We start from the raw sequence: 25,982 nt of genomic DNA on the forward strand, positions 1-25,982 counted from the left end.
CTTATTAAGTATGCGCAAATATTTTTACATAAATTCCTATGTATGCACGTGCATAAATATATGTGTGAATATGAAATTTTAATCACTACATTGAAATGCCTCTAACTTTGTCAATTCACTAAGTACAAAAAAAGTATAATAATCCTCTAGGCAACCACGCTCGAATTCCCGTATGATCGATATTATTTTATGTGTTCATAAATATTTTTCTGTATTGTGCCTGCTCCAGTTTATTAGATGCCTATTGAACTGTTGACAATTGGAAAATTTTGTTTCTAATTCCTCCAAAAAAGAAAAATACAAATTTATAATTTCTTAAAATAATAAAGCATCTGAATTTTTTTTAAATACATTTATTTTGCTCAGAATTTTAGTCGAACGGGAAAATAATTGAGTGGAATTTTCAAAATGCTGCCGAATATGTGTTCAAGACGAATCACTGGCCTACATTTGACGGGAAAAGGATATGGTCCGCAAGCAAAAATTCCACCTAAATATACGGAGGAAGATTGGGATTACAATAATCAAGTGAAATTTCGCATTACCTGTGATCAGGAACGTTTGGCGGAGCGTATTGTCGAGTAAGATATATGTATATGTATTTGATGTTATTTAAGTAAAAGCTAATGAAATTCGTCTTATTTAGGGAGTCTCAACGAATCGTAGACGAAACCAAAGACACAACTAAGAATTGGCAGCGCGAGGTAGAACATCATATGCGTGAGCGCACTAGTGAAATTCGGTTTTTATTAGATGAATTGAATAGGCAGAAGAAGACGGCCATGCTGGAGGATGAAGCGTTAAATACATATCGCAATCGTGTACTCAATGCCATTGACTTCCTGAAAGAGAAATCCATGGCTATAAATCAACGTTGTCAGATATTGCGTGAGGGTCGCATTGGCGTCGATTTATGCGATGACGAAGTGGATCGTTGTTTGCGTCGCGAATTGAAGGTGGTTAAAGGTTGCCAGTGTTTAATGGATCGGTCACTTAAGGAGGCAACCGAACAGATACGCAGTCTACGAGCTACTATGTATCTATTGGATAAAGATTTGGCTCAGAAGGATAAATCCTTGTTGATTGATGAGAATAATTTAACGTTACGTGATTCACAACGTAATATGAGCACTGGCAAAGATCTCTCCAATCTGGAATGGTAATTTTAGATTTTCTATAACCAAGCGAACTGGTGCACATAACCCTTATTTAAAATGGTCTATTATGTAGAAACGCGATTTCATTTTTGCTATATACAGCATCTTATTTAAAGTACAAGTCTTCTTTCGAATGGCGTCGAGTGTGCTCAAATTCCTTTTTTTTCACCGAAATAGCGCATTTAAAATTTTTTTATTTAAGAAATTCTCAATATTCCCAAAAAGAGCGTATTTCATGAAAAGGTTAGGTTAGGTTATACTGGCTGGCCGAAGCCACGCAAAGACCATTTTGGTCCATAGCGATACCAGATCAGAGTCATATTTATCGAAAATATGCAACCCTCAAGATGCGCGTACTGTTCGCGAATTTTAGGAGTGGCTCGAGCTCCAGTTCAGGGATAGATTCTAGCCTTTCAAAGCTACCTGGAGGGTAGCATAGTCTGGTTTTCGAGAGAGCCGTACAGTAGCATAGAAGATGCTCCAAAGTTTTTCTTGCACCCGGCTCATTACGTTAATGGTTAAATTTGAAATCGTGTGCTGCAACTAGGCAGTGGCCTGTTAGAATACCAACTAAAGTTCTACAGTTTATTCTATCGAACCATATAACCGATTTAGTATACTTGTGATCATATGCGTGTTTACACATGATCCTGACAACCTTGCAATTGGTTAAGCTAAGCCATCTGCCTTTTGCCTTTCTAAGCATGCGTTCCTCTAGTTTGGTTCATGAAAAAATATTCAAATAATTTTTGGAATATCAATAACTCAAGTAGTAGTGTCCACTTGAACTCTGCTCTATATTCCCTAGTTCAGGTAGATATTTTATAAAAATGTTGTACACGCATATGTGCCGATACCTCTAGCAGTACGTATTTTTTTGAACTGATTAAAATTGGTAGCTAGTAATTAGTAAATATTGCCGTGCAGTGGGTACAAAAAAGTTCGGCTGAACCTGATGTATTTAAATTTACTATACCAGTTTTCGTACAACTATAACATAATCATATTATAATATTATATTATAAACATGCACACATTCCTATGTGTGTAGTGGTATCAGTATGCGCTTGATCGAGCTTCAATAGCAACCGGTGCAGAGAACGTTAACGTTCTCTAACCGCTGTGTTGCTCGATGTGAAATTTTGGTAACCTCGGCCAAAGTACGAGTATAGCGCGCTAACTACACAAAATTCGGCCATTGTAGTGCGCAAAGTCTCTCTCTCTCGGTATCATAAAAATGTTTCTTGAACGATCGCCTCATTCTTTTCTTTGCCATTTTCAGTCGTAAAATACGGTCAATATCGCAAATATCAAGGAAAATATGTATAGAAAACTCCATTTTTTTACTTATTCATTCATTCACCTTCACCTATCAATGCAAAATAAGTGCCGAACATCAGAAAAGTATTAACTTAGCATTTGCAACAGGGTGCCATAGTACTGCCAAGTTTATTGCATGCTTCGAACAAGCCCTCTATGTATGTATGTGCGTAATATCTATTATTTTGCAGCCGCTACTCTCTTGGTGAATGGCAACATAAAACCTACAAAAACATTGAGGATAATGCCAAAGAGTTGACTTCAGCCTCTCAATTGCGTGCATATATCGATTTGTTGTTGAAGCAGGTGTGTGAGGATATGCAAAATCAGACCGATCGCACCAATGAGGCATTCGAACGTCGTATTTCCGAGATGAAGCATGTGAAGAAGTGTTTGGAGGACAAGCACAACGACTGCATGACACACATACACGAAATGCAACGCAACATTCAGCAATTGGAAAAAGAGCTTGCAGATAAGCAGCGTTCAATGACTCTCTGCCAGACACGATTGAGCAATCGAGCACGCCGTCCTGGCCTTGAATTGACCTGCGATAGTGTGCAAGATGCTCTTTACCACGAAATGGAGGCCCTGCAGGCTTCAATGTGTAAACTAAATCAGAAGATCAATGAAAATAAAGCATCTTTGCGCTATTTACTACACGTACAGATAATGCAGGAGGAGGAGATCAACATAAAGGCGAATAGCATCAAAATTGATGAGGTGGATTGCATGACAATTAGGCAATCTCTAAAATACCAATCATTCTAAAGGGGGGTTGCATTAGTCAAAAAACATTTGTGCATTTATATTTATTTATGATATATGTACGTATTAGAATGTTAGGATTTGCATTTCCTCAAATTGAAAACAATTTAAAAACACTACTACAGTTACATTAGTAATACACGCGTCTAATTTCCAATAAAAGTAGCTGCTTTGGTGAACAAATTTGGGGTTAGATTTTTACTTTTAAATTTAGGTGAGCATCACTTCTTCAGCATTACAGTACTGGATTTATAATGGATGAAGAATATACTCGTAATATGGTTTCTTCTTTCTTTCTTCTTTACATGGACAATTTTTAAGAAAGATCATCACTCAGAAACTACTTCTCCGATTTTAAAATGCTTGCACCATTGGAAAGGAAGGGCATAATTAAATGTAATTGTTAACTAATTTTTGGAACAGATGCGCTCTCTGCGCCTGAAACGAATATGAAGAGGACAATCTGCTTTTGACAAATCTGACTACAATCGTTTCGAACGGGTCATGGCAAAAATAAGAGACTCCTGTTACACTACTTTAATTTCAAAGCTAAGGCATCGAATCAGTAGGTGTTACTTTTTGTTTTTGTCACGGATATTTAAAATTTCTTACAAGGCGAATCTATTAGAGGTGGTATCGGTAAATCAGTTGATTTGTGTTTTTTCTTTTGCAGTGTCCATGTCTGACAGCCACATACAGAATGAAACAAGTCGGATTCCCATACATTCCATTCCGCTTCCAAAAAAAACAATACTTTTCATAAAGTTACCGTCGCAGCAACATACTATCCAAGAACGCATTATGCAATTCTATAAAAAATTAAAAACTTAGCAGAATTCCAAGATCTACTTTATATAGAATTCTTAAGGTTATGAGCGAGAAAGGAAAGTGTGGAAGTGGAAGGATCCTTTTCATCCTAACTGAACGAGGCCTGTCCCACCTTAATATTGTGCGAGTTATGAGCGAGAAAGGAAAGTGTGGAAGTGGAAGGATCCTATTCATCCTGACTGAACGAAGCCTGTCCAACCTTAACAGTAAGTTCAACAATAAGAAGGGCATAAGTCAATTCGATGCCTTTTCCTCCATGTTATATCTGCAAGACGTTAAGAAAACTTTAAATAATGTGCCGAAAGAATGTTAGGTCACCAGAATACAGCGTCGAGTAAATATCTAAAATAAAGTCACAATGCCGATGGATGATTTGATATTCCAGCGAAAAATCCTACGTTTGGAATGACGAAAGCTGCTTTCCTCTCAGCAAATCTCAGATGCTTGGAAATTATCGATTTTATACGAATGGTATTTCCAAATGTGGCTCCAATATGAAATTAAAGCTCAAGCATACATTTTAACCAAAATTATATCAGAAGGAATGTTTGGCAAAATTTCGATTCCCTTCCTTAAAAAGTTCCATTCTGATGGCCTGACAAAGCGTCGTTCTAATTTTAATAGAAAAAAATCAAACAAATTCTTATACATATTATTTCAAGATAGAAATATGCTGTGCGCATATCTCAAAAATAAATTTTATTGGGCATGGGAATAAGTTTCCGCCCTTTTTTTCCGCTGTCGATGGACCTGGTTCACCCGGCAAGCTCCAACATTTTCGACGCTTAGAGTTATCATAATAGATCAATTTTTCTTGCTTTTCTTTTCTACCGTTGAAGAAGCATTACACACGTCATCAAACGTCTCTCTATATCCCTCTCCTTAAATGGATGTGGCACCCAGTTACCCGCTTACTGCACCATTTCCATCGCCTGCAAACGTTTACCGACGGTTGATCTGTCAACATCTAACTCTTTAGACATATCATCAAAGGTTCGACATGCGTCTTCATCCAATAATTGTTGTAGTTGAGTATCTTCGAATTTTTTCGGTGCCCCTTTGCAATCTTTATGACTCATGCCTAAATGGCCACTTTAGAAGCGTCGAAACCACTCTTTACAAGTTGTATTTGATGGAGAGTGATTACCGTAAATGCAAGATTTTAGCGCAAGATTTTTGGACCCATTCACGTTGGCAGTGGCGAATATCGCAGGCGATGGAACGATGAGCTGTATGAGCTTTACGACGACATAGACATAGCGCAACGAATAAAGATCCAGCGGCTGGGTCATGTCGTCCAAATGGATACAAACGCTCCGGCTCTGAAAGTATTCGATGCGGTACCAGCTGGTGGTTGCAGAGAAAGAGGAAGGCCTCCTCTGCGTTAGAAAGATCAGGTGGAGAAGGACTTGGCTTCACTTGGTGTGTCCAACTGGCGCCGGTTAGCACGAGAAAGAAGCGACTGACGCGCTTTGTTAAACTCGGCCAAAAGCGCGTAAGCGGTTATAACGCCCATTAAGAAGAAGAAGAAGATTACCGTAAATATTGATCAATATATGACACGTTTCAACTGCACTTTTCTTTAAAAGGTAATAATGAAGCATGACTTCCCGCAAATGCGGGACGAACGTAGACATTTTTGACGTCAGTTAAAAAGTACCTTTACGCTTTTAAACGAATGTTAACTACTACGATCGAGGTCTCACATCTACACCTTCAAATCACCAGTATATTACTAGAGCGAACACAAAAATAGTCGTTGCTGGCACCTCTTTTACGAGGGCAGAAACTTATTCCCATACCCAATAAACAAATGAAAATTCTAGTCTTATGTTTATAACCTATGTTAAACGAAGTCGATATTGTGAATTTATATAAATTTTAATCTAATATCATAAACATGTTATATCTTATATTAAAATTTGAGCTTACTTTTAATTTATTCGGCCTTTATTCGAACCGGATGGGATACAACATATACCGTCAATTCATCTCTTAATTTCAAAGAGTTTCGGGAAGAATTATTTGATGTTGTTCGTCATGCTCTTTGTATAGGCGCAGATATTTCGCTTCTCCACAGCCCCATCGTCACTTATTTCTGGGTTTAAATGTTCCGGTGGGCAATAACTTCCATCATGCATCTTAAAATTATTAAGAAGTACTGGAGCTTTAATAATTTTATCTATGGACTCATTTACAAGGGTGATAGTAAAGTTCTCCACCTTCATTCTTAAATGACTCAATCATCTTTAATTCGCCACGGGTTCGTGACAGACGTTTATTAAATATTTCTATTTCAGCTGGCAAGTTATGTATATCTAAATCTTAGATGAAACTTTTGTTATCTAATATGAAACTAAATTCTCATATGAACAATTTACGTTCTCCGATTCAAGCGCTGGATACCTCAAGTGAAATATAATATTAGCCATGTTCTTTTTACATGCATATGAGAACCTGCGCTTACAGCAAAAAAAAGGCCCATCGCCAGCTGTCTAAAATCCGTATAAATATTTTAAATCACTGGTTTTTATTTCAATATTTTTTGAAGTAAATTACGAAAGTAAAAGTGGAAGCGGTAAGAATAGATTTTAATAAATAGAAAAATGTGTATTGATAAGTATATTTTAATTATTTTCAGAATTCTGTATGTTATACGATATTTGTTTAATATTGCAGACGTGTCGTTTAATATGTATAGTCGATACAAACGCGCGCAAAAAAAAAAAAAACAGCTATTAGTTCAGGTACTAAAATTTGGCCAACCTCGTACACAGTGTTAGTTGCTAATGCTGCAGTACAATTTTTCGTTGGATTACCCGCCTTTTACACACTGTTTGTTTCGATTTCGGTCATTCCTATTTTCATTGCTGTTTCCAGCAAAGTCCGCTAACCTGATGCAAAGAGGAAGTATTTGTTCATTTTCAGGCCTCTTTAATTTTACTGGATTTATCTTGTCAATAAAGGTAAATTGAAAAAAAAATTATTTTTATTTGCGGCACGTTGGCTAGAGATTTATTTACTTGTTCTAAAAAGTATGAAGCCTCTTACGGAGGACTCGTTTTTTATAGAACCCGGCAAAGCTTTGCATATTGTGGTGGCAATTTTGCTTTCATTGGTTTCTTATTTTTATATTTCATACTTGTAATTGTGTATTCCAGTAAAATGTCTAAACGAGGTGCGGAAGATTCAGGCGGGAGTGGTAGTGCTGTAAATCTCGGCCAGCCACCTATTAAAAAGGTGCATTTTGAACCGCACCTTATTGGACCAGTGTCGACGCTCGAAGAAATGGACATCAAAGTGTTGGAGTTTCAAAATAAAAAATTAGCCCAACGTATTGAACAACGTATGCGCACAGAAGCAGAGCTCCGACATAGAATTGAACAATTGGAAAAGCGCCAGATGCAGGATGACGCCGTTTTAAATGTAGTTAACCGATATTGGAATCAGTTAAATGAAGATATACGCGTGCTGTTGCAACGTTTTGATGCCGAGACTGCAGATGAGTCGGAAAATCGCAATGAAAATGAAGTAACAACCTCTTTCCTTACACAATTATCCACATGGGATAAGGAAGAGCTTGATGATAAGCTAGCAAATCGGGTTCAGGTTTCAAAAAGAGCAGTGGCTAAAATTGTGCAGGTAATTGATCGAATTATGCAGCGAAATGAAAAGATTACATTAGCATTGAAAGAAGGGAATGGTGTTGCCAGTGGGAGCAATTCTAATAAAAACGCAGAGGGAGAAGATGGAAGCGAGATTGTTACAAATAATCTCTTGCCTAATATTGAAGAGACTTTAAAACAAACTCATATCGAGATTATGACGGAGAATAGGAATTTGCAAAGTTTAAATACTTCACTACATGAAAAATTCCATACTATTTCTCTAAAAATGAAAGAGTGTCAAGACGCGCTGACCGCAAAAGAGACCGAAAACGCAGAATTAAAAAATCAGATAGATGAACTACAATATGATTTGGAGAAAGTACATTGTCGTAATGATAAGTTGGAAAACCATTTGGCGGAGGCTATAGAAAAATTAAAGGCTTACCATCAAATGCATGGTGACCCCAATAAAAGCTCGTCTTCTGGGAAGGGATCGGCAACTGCAAATGTAAATAGTCAACACTATGAAGATTTACAAAAGGATTTGGAGGAATACCGTGAGCTTTCTAACAATCGTCTGCAAGAGTTGGATAAATTGCATGCGACACATCGGGAGACACTAAAAGAGGTGGAAAAATTAAAAATGGACGTAAGTGTTTTGTAATGAAAATTAATAAACTAAATTAAGCTAATATAAAATATGCAAAATAGATTCGTCAGCTGCCTGAGTCAGTGATTGTTGAAACTACGGAATACAAATGTTTGCAGTCACAGTTCTCTGTCCTATACAATGAATCCATGCAAATCAAGACTATGTTAGATGAAACCCGGAATCAGTTGCAAACTAGCAAGAATCAACATTTACGGCAAATTGAGGTCATGGAAAGTGAAGAGCTGATTGCGCAAAAAAAGGTCCGGAGCGAAATGATTCAAATGGAAGATGTATTGGCTCAGATTCGAAAAGAATATGAAACACTGCGTATAGAATTTGAGCAAAATATGGCTGCTAATGAGCAAACAGCACCAATTAATAGAGAAATGCGACATTTAATTACTTCATTGCAGAACCATAATGGACAGTTGAAGGGCGAGGTGCAGCGATATAAACGCAAATACAAAGATGCTTCGGCCGATAATGTAAAGGTGGGTTCATTTTTTTTGATATTTTAGCAAATTTCGAAATTGAAAACAAACAAAAAAAAAAAAAACAAAAAAACATATTTTGAATTACATATTTTGAATTTTTATTTAAGGTCTCTAATGCGGTATACTACAAATATAAATGTTAACAACGAATTCAGTTACCAGCAATAATATATTTACGTATTTCAGCTGCGAAAAGAGTTGGAAGATTCTTTAGCTAAGTTGGAAGGGACGAAGCAGCAACCTGCCACTGCAGAGGAAGTGAAACAGGAAAGCGGTGGTTCAGTGAAGGAGGAGAATGCACCTAGTGGTGTAGGAACAACCGGCACGGGTACAAACGAATTATCAACTGCAGTCAAAGAAGAAATAGGAACCAATACGAAAGGTTAAAGTAATTTTTCAAGTAATATATAATCAGTAAAAGTAATCGGGGGAAATTGCAGGGGATGATGGCGATGAAGAAACAAAGGAGCAAAAGGAGGGGATCAAACAAGAAAAGGGTTCAGCAGGAATTGGTACGGTTGCAGGTGAAAAGAAAGATACACAGGCTGCTAACAGTACAAATAGCAATGCGCAAAGTGGTGCAGCAGCAGTTGGCACGCCATGCACAGCTAATGTTAAAGTGGAAAAAGATGTTAAGGATGTGCCGAAGGCAAAGGATATCAAATTAGTGGAATCTGAAATAGTACGTGATTTAAAGGCGCAGTTGAAGTAAGATCATTTTCAATTTTATTAACATTTCTAATTGTCAAATGCTGCCTTATGAAATAACTTTTTCGTGCCATAAATTCTGTTGCAGCTTTAAATTAGTATAAAAAATTAAGGATCGAGTTTTTAGTTTTTATTATAATTATGATTTTTTATTAATTAACAATGTTTCTATAAAACTGAGGAAGTATTTAAAGAGAACGCGCTTTGCTTTATCAAAAGCTCCTAGAACGTCCAGCCATTGTGCTTTAGAGGCACGTATGGTTTCCACAGATATATATGACGCTGCCGCAATAAGTACTTGCTTCAGATTCTCCAAACTTCGGTGGCGAATATCTCATTATCCTCTAGCTTCGACCAAAATCGTCACCAGAAATGAAAGCTGGAATGTTTTGCCGTAACCATTATTGGGTTATTTTAGCTTTAGGTGTCAGTGCACAGTCTTATTGGGAGTCTTTGATACAGTATTTGTTCTTCTTACGATACTTACTTTGTCATTTTGTTTATTAAAAACTTCTTCCATAGAAAACATTTGTTCATCGTTTGCATAGGGGGCATTTCCAAATTTTCAAGTATTTTAATCGGGACAAATAGAGGAGGTTGAAAGTCTTTAGTAGTTTTTTGTTTATTCGATAAATATATTTTTTTATTTTGTGCCACCCCATTAATACGGCAACATTACGAATTTGTTGCATATGAGAAAATAACGAGAAAAATTTAACCCTTTCACCAATTATATTAGTTTGGGGAAAAAGAAATCAATTTTTCTCGGTAGATGGCTGTAGTCAACCAGGGCTGATAGAGTTGAAGGTTAGAGGTTACAGGGAGTTAACAATAAAAGTCAGTAAAGAGAAAATTCGGCACATTTTGCAGTTTTTCTTTGATAAAGGCGAAAAAGCAAGCAAAACCGCTGAAATTGTGAACGGAATTTATGGTGCCGATACTGTAACAGCCAATCACGTGAAATTTTTTTTTGTCGATTCCGTTCAGGTATTTGCGATGTTAAAGAAAATGTTGATAAAATCGCAGAAATAATCGAAGTTGACCTGCATGTTAGTAGTCGTAGCATGACCCAGTAGTTGAGTATCGAACATAAAACAATTTTTAACCATTTGCGCAAAAATAGATTTCTTTCTCCCAATCTAACATATTGAATATAATCAAATATATGTAAGGGTTGATCAATTTAGAGGTATCGGATTTAAATTGAAATAACTAACACCAACTTCTAATGACCCGCTGGAGGACTTGGGTCGGTATCCCGTGAATAACTTTAGTAATGTTGGCTTCCAATGTCTCAATCGAAGCTGGTTTATCTACAAAGCATTTAGACTTTACATACCCTACAAATAAAAGTCCAAAGGTGTGATATCACACGATCTTGGTGGTCAATCCACTTGCCCGAGGCGAGCGGTAAATTGCTCGTCGAAACGATAACGCAAAAAATCCTTTGCTTCACGGGTTGTATGGCAAGTATGTCGTCTTGTTGGAACCAAATGTTGTGCAGAGCACGGGCTTCAATCTCCGGTATCCGGCATCAAAAAGTCGTTTTTCATGGCGCGATAGCGTTCGCCATTCACTATTACATTGGCGACATCCTCGTCTTTGAAGAAGGCCCGATGATTCCTTCAGCCCATAGGCCGCACCAAACAGTTGTTTTCAATGGATGTGAAGGCTGTTCTTGAATGGCTTCGGGTTGCTCTTCAACCCAAAGACGGCAATTGCATTATGCATTGGCATAATTGCCGTATACCATTAAGCCAATATGCCGTATACCATTAAGCGATATGCACTTTTCACAGAGCGTGGATCTTCGTAATATAACTGCACGATTTGTAAATGTGTTTGAGGCGGAAGTCTTTCCATGATGAAATATTAATGAGTACTGAAAAAATTATGTATTAAGTTTGACAGTAGTCACTCGTGATCTGTCAAAAAAAACCCCTATTGGAAAAAGTACCTCCAATCTGATCACCCTTTACTATATAAATATAAACTTTTGGTCTGTTAGAGTAGAACATTTCGAGAAAAGAACACGAAAATTTGGCAGATTTAGCACAGGTAGGATAAATTAAACATTCTTACAGGAAAATAAACGTTATTACATTTTCATATTTTCGTTCGCTCCAAATGTCGCGCAGATTATGAGCGAACATATCGATTTGGCCAAAATTTTGCTACCAAAATGCACACACGGGAAGGCAAACAAGTAGATGCTTTTTTTGATGGACATTGGAGTTACACATTCTTGACAATGGCAGCGGATTACTTTTATCTTTAAAAAAATATAATTTAACTTTTATCTTTTTAAAACATTATTGCAAAAACTTGCAAAACCCCCTAACATTTCGTTAGGCCCAGCTGTCTAGTTGATACAAGCGGCGATTATTTTGCTGTAACGATGCGTCAGTTCTTAAACCGTTAGCATTGAAATAGTTCGTTATAAAATAAAGCACCATTTGTTTTTGGTTTTATCATAACTTTATCTTTATATCAATTTGATACAACGTACCAATTTTTCTTCTTGTAAAACACTGCGCCTAATGGAAGGCTCAATGGCCCTTGCTGGCATGCCATTGCAAAAGCTCCTAGAATTTTTCCAATCTTTTTATTTTAGCCACTGAGTTAAAAGATGGCCAGTGCACCTATGAAAGACTTTCAGGCACAGAACAGACTGTAACCGCGATACGATTTTCTCTTCTTGAACTAAAACACTTTAGCAAAAAATTGAATAATGTCAAAATTCAATTTAAATTTTAAATTCTTCTGCTTTGAAAATCTTGTAACAGAACTTATGGTGGTACTAATAATTTTAGTTAACATTTGCGTAGATTAATTTATGTACATATAAAAGTCACTTTAAATTGCAACTAATTCTTTTAATAAGTGTTTTTGAAAATATATTTTTATTTAAGAAAAGCGCTGAATGATCAAAAAGAAATGAAGCTACTTCTCGATATGTACAAGGGCGTTTCAAAGGATCAACGCGATAAAGTACAGCTGATGGCTACAGAGAAAAAACTTCGCTCGGAAATTGAGGAATTGCGTCAGCAATTAAAAAAAATACAGGAGAGCAAGCGTGAAGAGCGTAAAAAGTTGGCAGATGAAGAAGCAATGCGTAAGATTAAACAACTTGAAGAGCAGAAATATGAACTACAAAAACAGGTGGCTAATCAGAAGCCAGTAGAGAATACTTGGGGTGGACCTGGTGGAACTAATTATGCTCGTCCATTTGTTGGTTCACATGAAGAGGAAGCTTTGCTGAATGAAATGGAAGTGACAGGACAGGCATTTGAAGATATGCAAGAACAAAATTCCCGGCTAATACAGCAGTTGCGAGAGAAAGATGATGCTAACTTTAAGCTCATGTCGGAGCGCATTAAAGCCAATCAAATGCACAATTTGCTGCGAGAGGAAAAACAAATATTGGTGGAACAAATGACTACGCGAGATACTCAAATTGAAGCAATGCACATTGTATTGCGAAAGCTGGAGGAGAAGGAACGCAGTCTTCAAGCGACTGTGGCCACCATAGAGAAAGAGTTGATATTGCGACAACAAGCAATGGAAATGCACAAACGCAAAGCTATTGAGTCGGCACAATCCGCAGCTGATTTAAAATTACACTTGGAGAAATATCATTCACAGATGAAGGAAGCACAACAAGTGGTAGCGGAGAAAACCAGCTCACTTGAGGCTGAGGCGTACAAAACGAAACGACTGCAGGAAGAATTGGCACAGTTTAAGCGCAAGGCTGAACGTATGAAAAAGATTGAGATGGCGGGAAGTACTATTGATGAAGTAGTTTTGGAGGAGATACGTGAATATAAAGAGACTCTTACATGTCCGTCGTGTAAGGTTAAGCGGAAGGACGCGGTGCTTTCGAAATGTTTCCATGTCTTTTGCTACGATTGCTTGCGCACTCGTTACGAAACTAGGCAACGGAAGTGTCCTAAATGTAATTGTGCATTCGGTGCGAACGATTATCATCGCCTATATTTGACTTAAAAGCATGTGGTACATTCCTAAGAGCATTACATGTTTCGCCGTAGTAAAACAGCGATTTTTGCTGCCTCAACTGCGAACAAGTTTAGCAAAAGTCACAAGGGAGCTGTTGCACTTCCATGGCCTACTTTATATAATTCAAGATATATTAAAGATTTACTGTTAGATGTATGCTGAATATGCATTAATCATTGCAATAAATTTACCTCTATACTTATTTTGCTGTTTCATTTATGATGTTGGACTTTAATGGATTTTAGAGAATTTGAAAACAAATCGGAGGTGTTTCTGAATTATGTCATATGAGTAACTTAGATTTTTTTCGTGCTCTTCGATATATGGGCAGCACCGAAATTAGTCATATTTGAAATGGTTTCAAAATTTCTCCGTTGCAATTGCTCGAATTGTTTGGTGGCTTAACACAGGTTAAAAAGAATTTAAACGTATAGTCACAGAAAATGATAAAATTTATGGGCATTTGCTGGATATCAAGTGGATCAAATAAGGGTTGACTTAATATGAAGATCGCCGATTTAATTTAGTTTAGACGAAACGCAAATAAGATTGTTAAAACCTCACAAAAATTAACATTTGTAAGTATTTAAATAGAAAATGTGGTTTTAACGTCAATGCGATGATACTAAGTTAAATAATGACTTTTGCACTACTTATATACAAAAGTAGCTTTGTCACATTTCCAGATATGTAACTTCAAAATTTGATATGTAACTTTAATACGTAAAATTGTTATAAAAGTTGTGGATGAAGTCATGATTATTTCGATTTTAATTTATCTAGCATAAAACAGTCCCTATTATCTAGTTATGCATTATAATAACTTTCGCTACCATCTTATCGCGATACAATGCTGGAACATCACGACTTAAATTTAATTTTCAAATTACATTCAAAGTTCGTAAAATCGTTGAAAGAATAATTGAAGTGCTTAAAAGTCGTTTTAAATATTTCCAAACTGTTTTGCCACATATTCCACACAAAGTTGTTTAAACTACAATATTATTTTATCGGGTGTTTTCTTTTAGCTGCTTGAGAACTGCCGATATCGATAACTATGGTTTGACAGCCGAGATTGGCAAACTGTGTTGACATTTTTGCTCACTAAGGCTTGACAAGTCATCATGAACTGTTTAACATCAGAATAACGCTTCCAAATTATGGAAATTTACTTAAAAAAAAATCAATATAATAATATCAAAAAAATATATATAATATGATAATAATAAATCGCGAAGTTCATAAAGCACTGGCAGCATCATTCCTCCTTATTTACTGTTTCGGTGAATGGCGAGCGCCATCGAGCCATGCTGACTGAATTTTTGTTTCCAACAATTAATCAGCTAAACATTGACGACATTTGGTTCCAACAAGATGGCGCAATTTGTCATACAGAGCGCAATATTCAAATCACCATTGACACCATACGGTCAAATTAATTGGAAACAGTAGCTAGAAATTGGATTGATTGAATGGGCCTTGCATCGCATATTCAAAATATAAATGTCAAGTAATTATCCATCAGATTATAATAAATTAGGAAAAAGTCATTCCAACAATATTTCTGTTTGGTATTATCATTTTAAGTTCTCAAGCTCTTAAAAAAACACCCGATATATTCATATTTACTAAAAAACTGTCGATTTCATATATTTGATGATACCATGGACGCATTTTTTGAGAAGTCATCGTTGCTGAGCCTGCTGAAAATAAAAGCAGTATTCTTTTTGTATTTCTAGTGTTTTTTTAATAATTTCGCGTAATCGTTGCTTTTCGATTTCAAAATGGGGGGAAATCTCAACTTCCGGCACATGCCAATCGTTGCGATTTAATGTTCGAAAACGAAAACGGAACAGTGGAATTCAGCACATGCCAGCTCGTTTTTGGTGACAACTTCATGCGAAAACGAATTGCAACACATGCCCGTTAAATCTCTTTAAATAGATTCCTATGCTGAAAACTCTAAAAACGTGCTTCTGCTTTTGTTTACATATGTAAAAATTTATGAGAAAAACGCATACCTTATTCTCTTTTTATATTTGCAAAATACATATACTTATTTCCAAAGGTTATACAATTCAAGTTACTTTACTATTCGGACAGTTGAATTGAAAATATTGATATGTAGCGTTCTACTTCCAAACGGAAGCGTTCATATTGTCACAGGAAAAATATATAACATATCTGTTTGTGAAATGTAGAGTTGCATAATGGGTCAATATCACGCGAAAGCTTGAAGTTTCTTTATAGGTGAAGTAAATTCTCAGCTTTTTTCTGTGCTCTACATATTTGCAATACATTTAAAAATGTTTTATGTTTTTAACTACGCTTAAAATGCATTACATATTACAACTTCAGTTCGTTGCTAATTGAATACAACCCTGGTAGAGAGTGGCAAATTAACATTTTTCCCGTACATTTTTTCTTCTTATTTTGCACGGCCAACAACAGTGACGGCGTTGCATTTCTATTCGATCCTATGTGTAGTACGGTTGAAGTGTTGTTGTTAGTGATACGGTGGGAATAATTTTCGGCCTTTTTTTTACAAATGACTCGATTTAAATAAAATTTGTATTGTGCTTATGTGAAAAACGAATATTTAAGTGATATTTTGTGGTAAAATACCTTAGAGAATTAAGTGAAGAGCAGTTTTTACATATTACTCAAATTAAAAAAATACTAAAGTGCTGAAAAATAGAGTGAGTTCGAAAGGAAGTTCATAACTTCCGCAAAGGCTGAAGATTTAATTGATTTTTCACCCAGCGGTGAATGTGAGAGTGTGTATAGGCGAAATATAGCTGCTGCAAATTCGCAGGCTGTTACTTGTAGAGAATTAGAAAGTAAATTTTCATTTGCAAACTAGCTACTTATTTTTGTTTTGTAGTGCTAAAATAAACAGTGAAATATGTTGATATATCCTACCGTTAATTTATTTACTTATCAGTATAATATAGAAATGATGTTTGGTTTTCATTACCTATAACTTCACGCCGAAAAAGTAAATGCATGTGAATATGTACCTACATATGCACATTGTTTGTTGAATGGAATCACGAAAAACTGGAATGACTACAATGTCCTGTTCAGCACTATTGTAGGTAACATTTCTGTCTAAACGTGAGACCAGCTGCTTTGATATTTCAGTAGTAGGTATCAATAGGAATAGCAGCTGTCTTCGGTCGTGTTCTTGTCCTTGATAGCAGTGCATGCGTACGCTGTGTCCTGCTTCATTTTATTAAACTTCCGTGAAGGCTTGTGAAGGTTTTCAATGTGTTTTGCACAATTGTGTGAAAGCATTTGCCATGAATCATAAATACTCCTAATGTTCTACAACTGAGGCTTGGTCAAATTTTTATCTGCTTTCTAATATTTCAAATGTTGAAATGTGATAATTCTACTGGTCATAATTCGACAACACTTTATGTTTCTTTAGCAAAGCGGTATGTTCGAATCTTGCATAAAAGAATAATTAGTATAATAAAAAATAACGCTTTAAGCATGTATGTATGTATGCATATGTAACGGCAAGAACTAAAACAAAAGCGATAAATAAACCGCGTCGCACCGATCGAATCAGACGAACCACTGCGTGAACCATTTAAACTCGTCTCATAGCGTACTAACCAATTGAAGCAAAACGGCATCAAAATCAGCGCAAGCACATAAATACATACATATGTATGCACGTAAATGTAATATAAGCAGTAGTAATAACCGCCACCACATCACAACAACACTATCAGCAGCAACTATTACATCAACTTGGGGACCCCCTGACATTTTCATTTTTGTTCCTAGTCTTTTATGGCACAGCCCGTTTTGAGTCTTTGTACCACAACGAATACATCAATTCCATTATCTCTAGCGGCAGCAGTGGCAACGGTAGCTGCATCCACCGCTCAAGAGTCGACAGTGCTGGTTGGCATCGAGGAAATCATAGAAGCTCAACCACGACGCGCCGTGACGAAGCCATCATATGGTCGTTTTGCACTGAATTTGTGGGTAAGTTACACACATACATAAGCATACTATTGGCATACGTAAAAACCCTGCAAGAACAGCGACGGTCATTTGATGAATTGTATGATAGTCATTGTTGAAGAAATACATATCAGTGGTCTTTCTATCACATTTTTGATATCAATTTGAAAAAGTTGATTAAAACATTTGTGTACGGGCTATTTTGTATCTTCCTATTAACTTAGCGATAAAAGTCATCATATATGAAATTTCACAATTGCTGTAATTTTTGCTCACAGCTGATTAAGCAAGCTAATCATCACAAATCACTTAAAATCAAATCACATAAAACTATATTTTTTTGTGTACTTGCTTAACATTTTATAAATTTTTATCTCATATTTTTATTATTATTCGGGTAATTTCCTGTTAGTTTCGACTATTTTCGAGCTCTTGCGGGTGTTTATGGGACTGGATCTACAAGGGAAGCATCCTCTCTGTTTCGTCTTGGGCGCTATCACGATTTTCGCCCGTAATTCGACAAACTGAGTGCTTCACTTTTCGGATGATCACCTTGCAAGAATGATAAAATACATGATTTGGCTATCCGAAGCAAAATGGTTAGAGAAACTTTGGCCCCTGCCAAGTACAACAGAAACAGAAGGTTTGGCCATCCGGAGTAAAATAGTGAAAGTAACTTGGGCTGTTACGTCATAGCAGAATTGCAAAGAGAGATTAGTTGAATACAATTAGTATTCCAATCAATCATTATTTAAACAGCGGCGAAGTAACATAAGCAGTGGGTGCGTCGACCTTTTCGTATATCACCAACACAAAATCTGGTTTTGCTGACCTATCCCCTTTACGTCAGAAAATCAGCTGAGTCCTTCAAAATCGCCGGTTAATGGTTTGATATTGGCCACACCTTCTGTATTCTCTGTACCGTGGCCTAGTCACGCCATAACACAAGTATTCATTCATTAATTCTTCTTGCATATTTGCACTCTGTAAATCGTTTTACATATAAACGTCTCTAGCAATTTTTTCACTTTGGTATTGAAAATGTGCAAGCAGCTTTTATTTGAGCATTGTCGAATATTCATAACAGTGATCGGTGAAGTGATTGTCATTGTTCCTGTAGGGATCGAAAGCAGCCGTCACATGTGATTAGTGAAGACATTTTGTATGTATTAGTTTCCATCATTAAATTTTTGTAGGGAGGCAGCGTATTGGTTGTTTACATACATTTCTAGAAATGTTTTTTTTTTGTTCGAGTACACAAGCGTTCCCTTATTCACAATTTTTAAATATCATTTACTCGCCATTGTCGTTCGCATTCAAGTATCGACGTAGTTGACAATTTGTACATTTGTACATATGTATATATGCACATATGTAGTTTCAATCTTGCTCGATGGGGGTTTCGAAATCGGTCTTTTACTTGCTAGTATATATCTGTTTACATGTATGTGTTTGTGTATGTACATACATATTCGCGTAACTGAAGCCGTGGCTTAATTGTTAAGGCTTTCCCTTTTTTCATAAGTTTATTTCCTTATTTTTTAGAAAAAAAAACATTTTCTGTCAAATTCGGTTTATGTATGGTGGTTTGTTAAATCCAGTGCGTATGACATAGGCACCGCAGTGATTTCGCAAAATTTGCTCCATCGTATTTCCTATGTAGATTTTGATTATTCACACGTACATATGCATATACATACATATCTAGAACATAAAGTAACTATCAGGCAGGCTCTTGAATCCGAGTGAAAAATAACCAAATACGAATCGATTTAGTCTTGGTGTTCTGAAAAACGTAAAATAGTGGAGGACCACTTCTTAACATTAGATTGGAGCACTAGTGTTACCATTTGCGGCTTGCATGGACATAAATAAGCCTTGGAATTATCGGCAACCGAAACTAATAATAATTTTAATGTTAAGAAATCACTTGCTGCTACGTGCAAATATAAACATTGCTGCTGTAAAACGTACAGCCGCTGAGTACTTCTGCTATTTTCTTTTTTAAAAATGCTAGCTACAGCAGCCGAAGTGTGTTGCAGCTCGGTCGTGTGCAGTGGCTTCTGCTAATCGTTTTATTCAAAGTTAAAGCCAAACATATTTTTAATGCATTTGCTAATTTTATGGCACCATTTTAAATCCTGGTTAAAAGTAAATATTTGATGTAAATCATAAACATGGAATACCTGTAGCAACATGTATGTACTTATGTACATATGTATGTAGCACCATATGCACTCATATAAAATAACTTGCCACTAAAGAAAGTCTTTTTGGGCTCATTTATATTAGCATAACAGCATAACATTGGAGCCGTCCATATCCACCAATCATTAATATGCATGTACCTACATACCTATACTCGTATAACATATTTATGCCCCGGATTTGAATCACACAGTGCATATCTATATTTTTTTAAATTGTCGCCCCTCAGCAGCAATTGCAAACCTCAGAGTGCGGTTCTGCTATAAAAAGATATTCACTAAAAAATATCTGCCTTTCGGAGTTGCCACGTACCTGGAGGCTCCTCCACACCTTTGCAGCACTCCTTAACATCATAAAAATTCACGAATATTGAAGGGATTTTATTGAAATTATGCTCCTTGGCCAAATATACGCAATAATGCGGGATTGTACCGTTCACATAGGTTCGGCTATAATGGAAACTACGTCAGCACTTTCCCTTTTTATGGGAATGGCCGCCATTGAAATAATGAAACTAACTTATCAGTGAATCAGTAAGCATATGTAAGGCGATATTACTGTACTTTATAATATCTTTAACGTGTTTATATATTCGAGCTGAGATAAAAACGTAAAAACGTGTTATCTTATCAGGTGGTGAATCAATAAATTGTTTTAGCGAATTTGCTTTGTTTCAGCACCTTGCGCCTTTCTCTATATTCAACCTAATTCAATTGGAGCTCAACTATGCCTATCCATTTTGATTTTTTCTTTTTCAAAACGCTGGGATTGGATTCCAGCTGAGTGCAGCATTTTTAACTAATTGCACTTGCTCTCTTTCTCACGGCTCGTCATGCTTTAATCGCGTTTCTTAGCTGAGGAAAGCAAAGAAAAGATTTTTATACACATACATACATATGCATGTACCGGCATATAAATATTGACATACATATGTGTATTCAAGCATTGATACCAAGCATTTATACCACATCCAAGCTTTTACCAAATCTACTTTTATGAGTAAAATTCGATTTGTTAATCCTTACTTTTTTTTACTTTGTTGCTTTTTTATATTAAGTTTTCAAGTTCGTAAATTTGCGTCGTCATTAACAAACATACATACATACATACATATGCACAGCGCGCGAAGAAAATATAGCAACTCTACATTTTGGCCAGTTTTGACTATTTCTTTTTTTCTTAGTGTTAATTATTTTATTTATAAAATTGTAACAAACTGTCTAACGAAAACTAAATATACATAAATCCTAATTTCAAACGCTATCCAGAAATAAGACAAATGGGACAAATTTTCATCACAATTTCCAACTTAATAAGAATTAAAAAAAAGTCGGGCACGCAGTTATATAGCCCATTAAATTTTTGTATAACAAAGTGCAAGTTTGAAGTTACTAGAAAATCCCGTTGATTTTAATTATAGTTATTAATAAATTCCGTTATATCGAGAAAATATGCAACACCGCCAAAGAAGAAAATTATTAAAAATCATCGAGAATTTTTACACATTGCGGACCAGCCCTTTATAATACAATATTAAAGTTTAATGGGCTATATAAAGGCTTACCACATCTTTTTTAATTCTAATTACAATTTTTTATTAAAATTGTTTAAATTTTTATAAATGAAACTTGAATTAAGGCCTTCCCCTCATTTGAGATGGTATTTTTTGTGTGTTTTTTAAAAGCGTGTAAACGGAAAGGAACAAAGATTTTTTATTTTTGTTTTTAGTATTATTTTATTGTTTTGATGCATGGTTAAAAAAAACAAAATTTGTTTGGCCATAAGAGGTTCGTTCAAAATGTTGTCAGCCTTCAAAAAAAGGTCTTCACATGGACAATGGTCGCAATTTAGCCGGTTCTACTGAACTGATTTTGATAAAATAAAATTTAAATTACGTAGAATAGATGTCATTATAGTATGAACTACGATCATTTGGGGGAAACAATTTTAAGCATTTTTTTCGGACCTTTAAAGTAAAAAAACTATATGTGTATGCATATTTATATGTATAAGTGAACCTTCAACACGCAGTACGTACAAAAATACCTTCATATGTATATGAATATGAATATATCTGCACGATTTTGATAATTTTAAACAATTATACACTTGGCGTGTATATGTACATATGTGTTATGGTATGTATTGCGAACATATACATATAACTTCAATCGAGATATTTAAAAAGTAAGGCTTTAAGAAAATCAAGCAACCAAATGCGTGAAAGTAAATTTATCTGCCTGAAGCGTGGCTTGTGCAACCACTTTTATCTAAAATGGTCATAATCATTCACATACTTAATTTAATAATTCTTGATTTTTATATATTAAAAATTTGCTTGCAAAAAGCTGAACCACCTTCCGAAACTTCAATAAAATTGCGTTTTGAGTTCTGTAGAAGAGAGGTGCCTTCGTGTACGTAAGACTAGATCTCTATTGAATACAACACCACGTTCTCGTGCTCGTACAGGGCAGCTGTAGTTGGAAATAGGCAAGAACAACAAACCACGTAAACTCGTCATCGTTCTTAAAAATAGCTTAAAAATTGGGTACATCGTATCGGATACTGCAAGGCGTGGAGCACATTTGAATGAAATATTGCTGCATAATTAACCAAAAGGATTGCAGGTGAGATGGCAAGAGTATCCCAGGTACACTTCAAGTAGCACTTACGTGCCGTTTTGATACTATAATGTGGACCACTACCTGTAAAAAGATTTAGGGAAGAGAAAACCGTCTACAGCCATCCAGTGCTGTTGATGTAGTAGATGAGAGAAAAGGGATCTAGGCTGGAATGGATTGTACTTTCAAATTAAATTACCAAGCTTGGTAAAATTTCTTACTTAAACGTTTCACGTTTCAAACGTTAGATGACCCACCTTGTGTTATATAGGTTGGTTTAGCTACCAACGATAATGTTTCACAATTCGTATAAGAATTTTTTTTATCAATGAAGAGGGACCGCATAAAAAGTTTCGCTTAGAAAATATGTAAACGCGATATGCAAAAACATTGAAGTTTAAAAAAGGCTATTTTCTTATTTTAAGCATGATTTCAACATAAAAATTCTACTTGCAAAATAATAAACAAAAAAACGATTTGTTCAAACAAAATATATTATAATTTAAATAATTTTATTGTAAATAATACATTTTACTAACTTTATTAACCATAATTTACCCATTTTTAGTGCAAAGCTTTCGCTGCCAAAGCTTTCATTGTAGCAAACACTCGAGTTTTTCGCGCTGCGTCAAAGCAAACCGAACGCTAACGCGATGTGAAAGTTGTATGTAGATGGGCTTTAGAGCATCTGATTTCGTGAGCAGCATGAGGCCACAAATAGTGTGGCCCACTCCCTATAATTATTAAGGCATGAGCAGGTCTTAGTATAGCACTACCGCAGATAAGTACAGATGCAGTTTTTGTAGCGAATGCAGCAGAAATAGGCTTGAGGCCCAGGATTAGGCTCGAAATCAGCCCTAGGAAGAACTTTACTACCGTACGGAGTGGTGAAATAATCGAGGCATATTTTTAATTTTGTTTATTAATGTTTCTAATTTTTTGGCCTATTACTGTATTTATATTCTACTACAGCGTATCTTTTTTGCTAGGCATTATATCCATTTAAAAGTAGTTAACAAAATCAACGATTTTTACTTCTTAATCGTTAACCTTTGGCCGCTGAACAAAAACACGTTTGACTACGAGTTCAGCAAAATGTATTAAGTTTTACTAACCTTTTTGTCTATTGTGCGAATGCACATTTGTAATCATATCTACAAATCATATAAGTACATACATACATAATAGGCCGGGGCGATTCTATTATCCTCACCGCGCCGTCGAAATTTTGATTCCTCTTGTTATTTCGAACAACAAAATCTTCAAAGACTTAGAACTAACATCAATTTCGAGGTTCCGAAATATGATTTTTTGGAACATTTTTGGTTTATTTTCAAGGCACACACAAAATAATAACCGCGGCATTTGATACAAATTTTACACTGAAATACATATGCATGTATGAAGTCGAGATATACAAAAATTATAATCGTGTTTGAGATATGACCAAATTTTTGAGAGATGAAAAAAGTGTACTTACTTAAATGCAATTATTAGTCAATATTAATTTTTTTTGAATTATAATCTGGTAGATAATTTCATGGCATTTATGTTTTTAATATGATAACCGGCATATGTCCGCCGCGGCTACGAGTTACAGTATTTGTCAGAAGAAAAGAAACGGGTTTTCCTTGTAACTTGAAGATATATTTCATTCTGCTTTTTGCTGCGTAATAGTCCCACTTAAGGGCTACGGCGCCAGTGCAAACTCAGGTTAGTGTCGTTCAAAACTTTCCCGTAAACGCAACCAAACAAAAATGAGTGAAGAGTATGCGAATCGTTTCGGGCGGTATTTTTACGCACGCATTCGAAAGAGCCGAAATTATCTTTCACCGCAGCTGCAAAAGTGATTAAAAAATCGAAAAAAAATTCTTGTGATGTGGAATCAGCGGTCTAAGGTGTACAAAAATGTTGTTGACTTATCCGAGCGCGGCTTGAAGCGAGTGACGACAAAAATCAGTATAAAGTGATCGTCCAACCTTTTTCAGCGGGACTCTCCTTTGAGATTACGCTAATCGCGCACAATTCTTCCTAAAAAGGGAATAGATGTGAGTATCAGCACCATCGAACGGCAACTGAAGGAGGTGAACTTATCCTACCGCCCCACATCATCAAAACCACTGCTCTCAGAAAAATACATTGAGAAACAACAAAACAAGAAAATGGCGTAACAGTATTGGACTGGCCTCCCTAGTCCCCTGACGCCAACCTCTTTTAAAATGTGTGGGCAGTTATGAAAATGTATCTTGCCAGAAAGCCAGTCCACGATTTAAAGCAAATCGTGCGTCAAGTTCACAAAATCTGGCCCTCTTTGTCGACGTGTTACGCAGAAAAGCGGATTCAAAGCATGCCAAGAAGATGTCAGGCAATACTCGACAACGGAGACTACACGGCTTATTGAGTAATTGCGCCTCATAGTTTTGTACATACTTTCATGTAAAAAAAATTAAATATATATTTTTTATACTTCATGAATAATAGCGGTTCCTTTTTTCTGACACAAACTGTACATGGTCCATTCGATCAGTTAAATTTTGGATTACTAGTTTGAAATAAATCTGGCAGTATGGCGTCAATGGCACAATGTAATGTAATGTGGTAAAATACGTAAAATGGGCGTGAACAATTCGCGATAACTTGCCAAACTTTACTGAATAGAAATGTCAACCCAGTTTGCCATTCTCAGTAGTCAAACCATAGTTATCAGTTGTCAAACCATGGCAAAAAAATACCTGATTCAATTTTATATTCTGTCTTCATATTTGCATTCATTGTATTTACATGAATTTATATATCAAATTCCATAGTTTTTTTTTGTCGATTAGTGTATCTTGAAAATTCTATATAAATCAAGCATGTTGCATTAAAATTTTGGAACCCCGCAATTCATTTAAGACCTACAGCCCGAAAAAAATATAACAACTCTACATTTTGACTTCTATTTTTTTAATTTTAAGTATATTATAATTTTTTTTTTTTTTGTAAAAATGTATTGTAGTTCATTCCATAACAAACACTATACTACAGCATGCTTTAAATTTTGTATAAGTTTTATAAAAAATGGAGTTTTTATAATTTTTGCATAAAGTTTGAAATTTGGATTTATATGGCCTTCGTTAGACAATGAGCTACACTTTTATACACAAATAATGAACATTAAGAAAAAAGAAAATAGTCTAAACTCGTCAACAAGTTGAGGTACTATAGCTTTTCGCAGACTACTCATCGTATGTGAATTTTTTCGTCCAAAATAACAAGAGGAATCGTAATTTCGCCTGCAAGTTATCGAAAAATCGCGCCGATCTAACACATGCATACATTCACATAAATCTATACAGTAAATTAGAAGTCTACTCTTTTTGTGCATCTAATATGTATTCTAAAATAAATACATACAAATTTACGAACATACAAAAGTTCAATAAAATGAACATCAGAGAGTAACACGTTTTTCAACCTGAATGTTAAATTATTTCCTTTCAGTTTTTTTGTGAATTTGTTATACACGAGTGCAAATGAGTTTTTTTGCGGGTTTATCTATATTTAAAAGTTAAAAACAAAACAAGTTTTTCGCTCACCTCAATAATAAGCTAATTTCGTACATCAAAAATGAGTTAACG

At 35.6% G+C, this 25,982-nt stretch overlaps 3 protein-coding genes across 9 annotated transcripts in view; all 3 read left to right on the forward strand.

Annotated features, from left to right (window-relative positions):
- Positions 1 to 249: 249 nt before the first annotated feature.
- Positions 250 to 3,432, forward strand: LOC129243136 (tektin-1). The gene is made up of 3 exons (XM_054880290.1): positions 250 to 581; positions 647 to 1,159; positions 2,669 to 3,432. The coding sequence occupies exons 1-3, from the start codon at positions 409 to 411 to the stop codon at positions 3,246 to 3,248; spliced, it is 1,266 nt and encodes a 421-aa protein (XP_054736265.1). The 5' UTR covers positions 250 to 408; the 3' UTR covers positions 3,249 to 3,432.
- A 3,522-nt stretch (positions 3,433 to 6,954) lies between these two features.
- LOC129243137 (E3 ubiquitin-protein ligase Bre1) lies at positions 6,955 to 13,754 on the forward strand. 2 transcript variants are annotated; one of them, XM_054880291.1, is made up of 7 exons: positions 6,955 to 7,039; positions 7,235 to 8,330; positions 8,393 to 8,824; positions 8,935 to 8,946; positions 9,014 to 9,209; positions 9,268 to 9,535; positions 12,448 to 13,754. In XM_054880291.1, the coding sequence occupies exons 2-7, from the start codon at positions 7,239 to 7,241 to the stop codon at positions 13,538 to 13,540; spliced, it is 3,093 nt and encodes a 1,030-aa protein (XP_054736266.1). In that variant the 5' UTR covers positions 6,955 to 7,039; positions 7,235 to 7,238; the 3' UTR covers positions 13,541 to 13,754. The 2 variants fall into 2 exon arrangements, with proteins under 2 accessions (XP_054736266.1, XP_054736267.1); XM_054880292.1 differs by lacking the exon at positions 8,935 to 8,946.
- A 2,266-nt stretch (positions 13,755 to 16,020) lies between these two features.
- LOC129243138 (uncharacterized) overlaps positions 16,021 to 25,982 on the forward strand; it is a 48,982-nt gene continuing 39,020 nt past the window's right edge. Inside the window, exons 1-2 of one of the 6 annotated variants that reach the window (XM_054880294.1) lie at positions 16,021 to 16,251; positions 16,986 to 17,554. The gene's annotated coding sequence lies outside the window, so the exon portion shown is untranslated. The remainder of the gene's footprint in view (positions 16,252 to 16,985; positions 17,555 to 25,982) is intronic. The other 5 variants (XM_054880296.1, XM_054880297.1, XM_054880295.1 and 2 more) reach the window with 5 other exon arrangements.

Source organism: Anastrepha obliqua, chromosome 3 (genome assembly GCF_027943255.1).
Source record: "Anastrepha obliqua isolate idAnaObli1 chromosome 3, idAnaObli1_1.0, whole genome shotgun sequence".
Lineage (NCBI taxonomy): Eukaryota > Metazoa > Arthropoda > Insecta > Diptera > Tephritidae > Anastrepha > Anastrepha obliqua.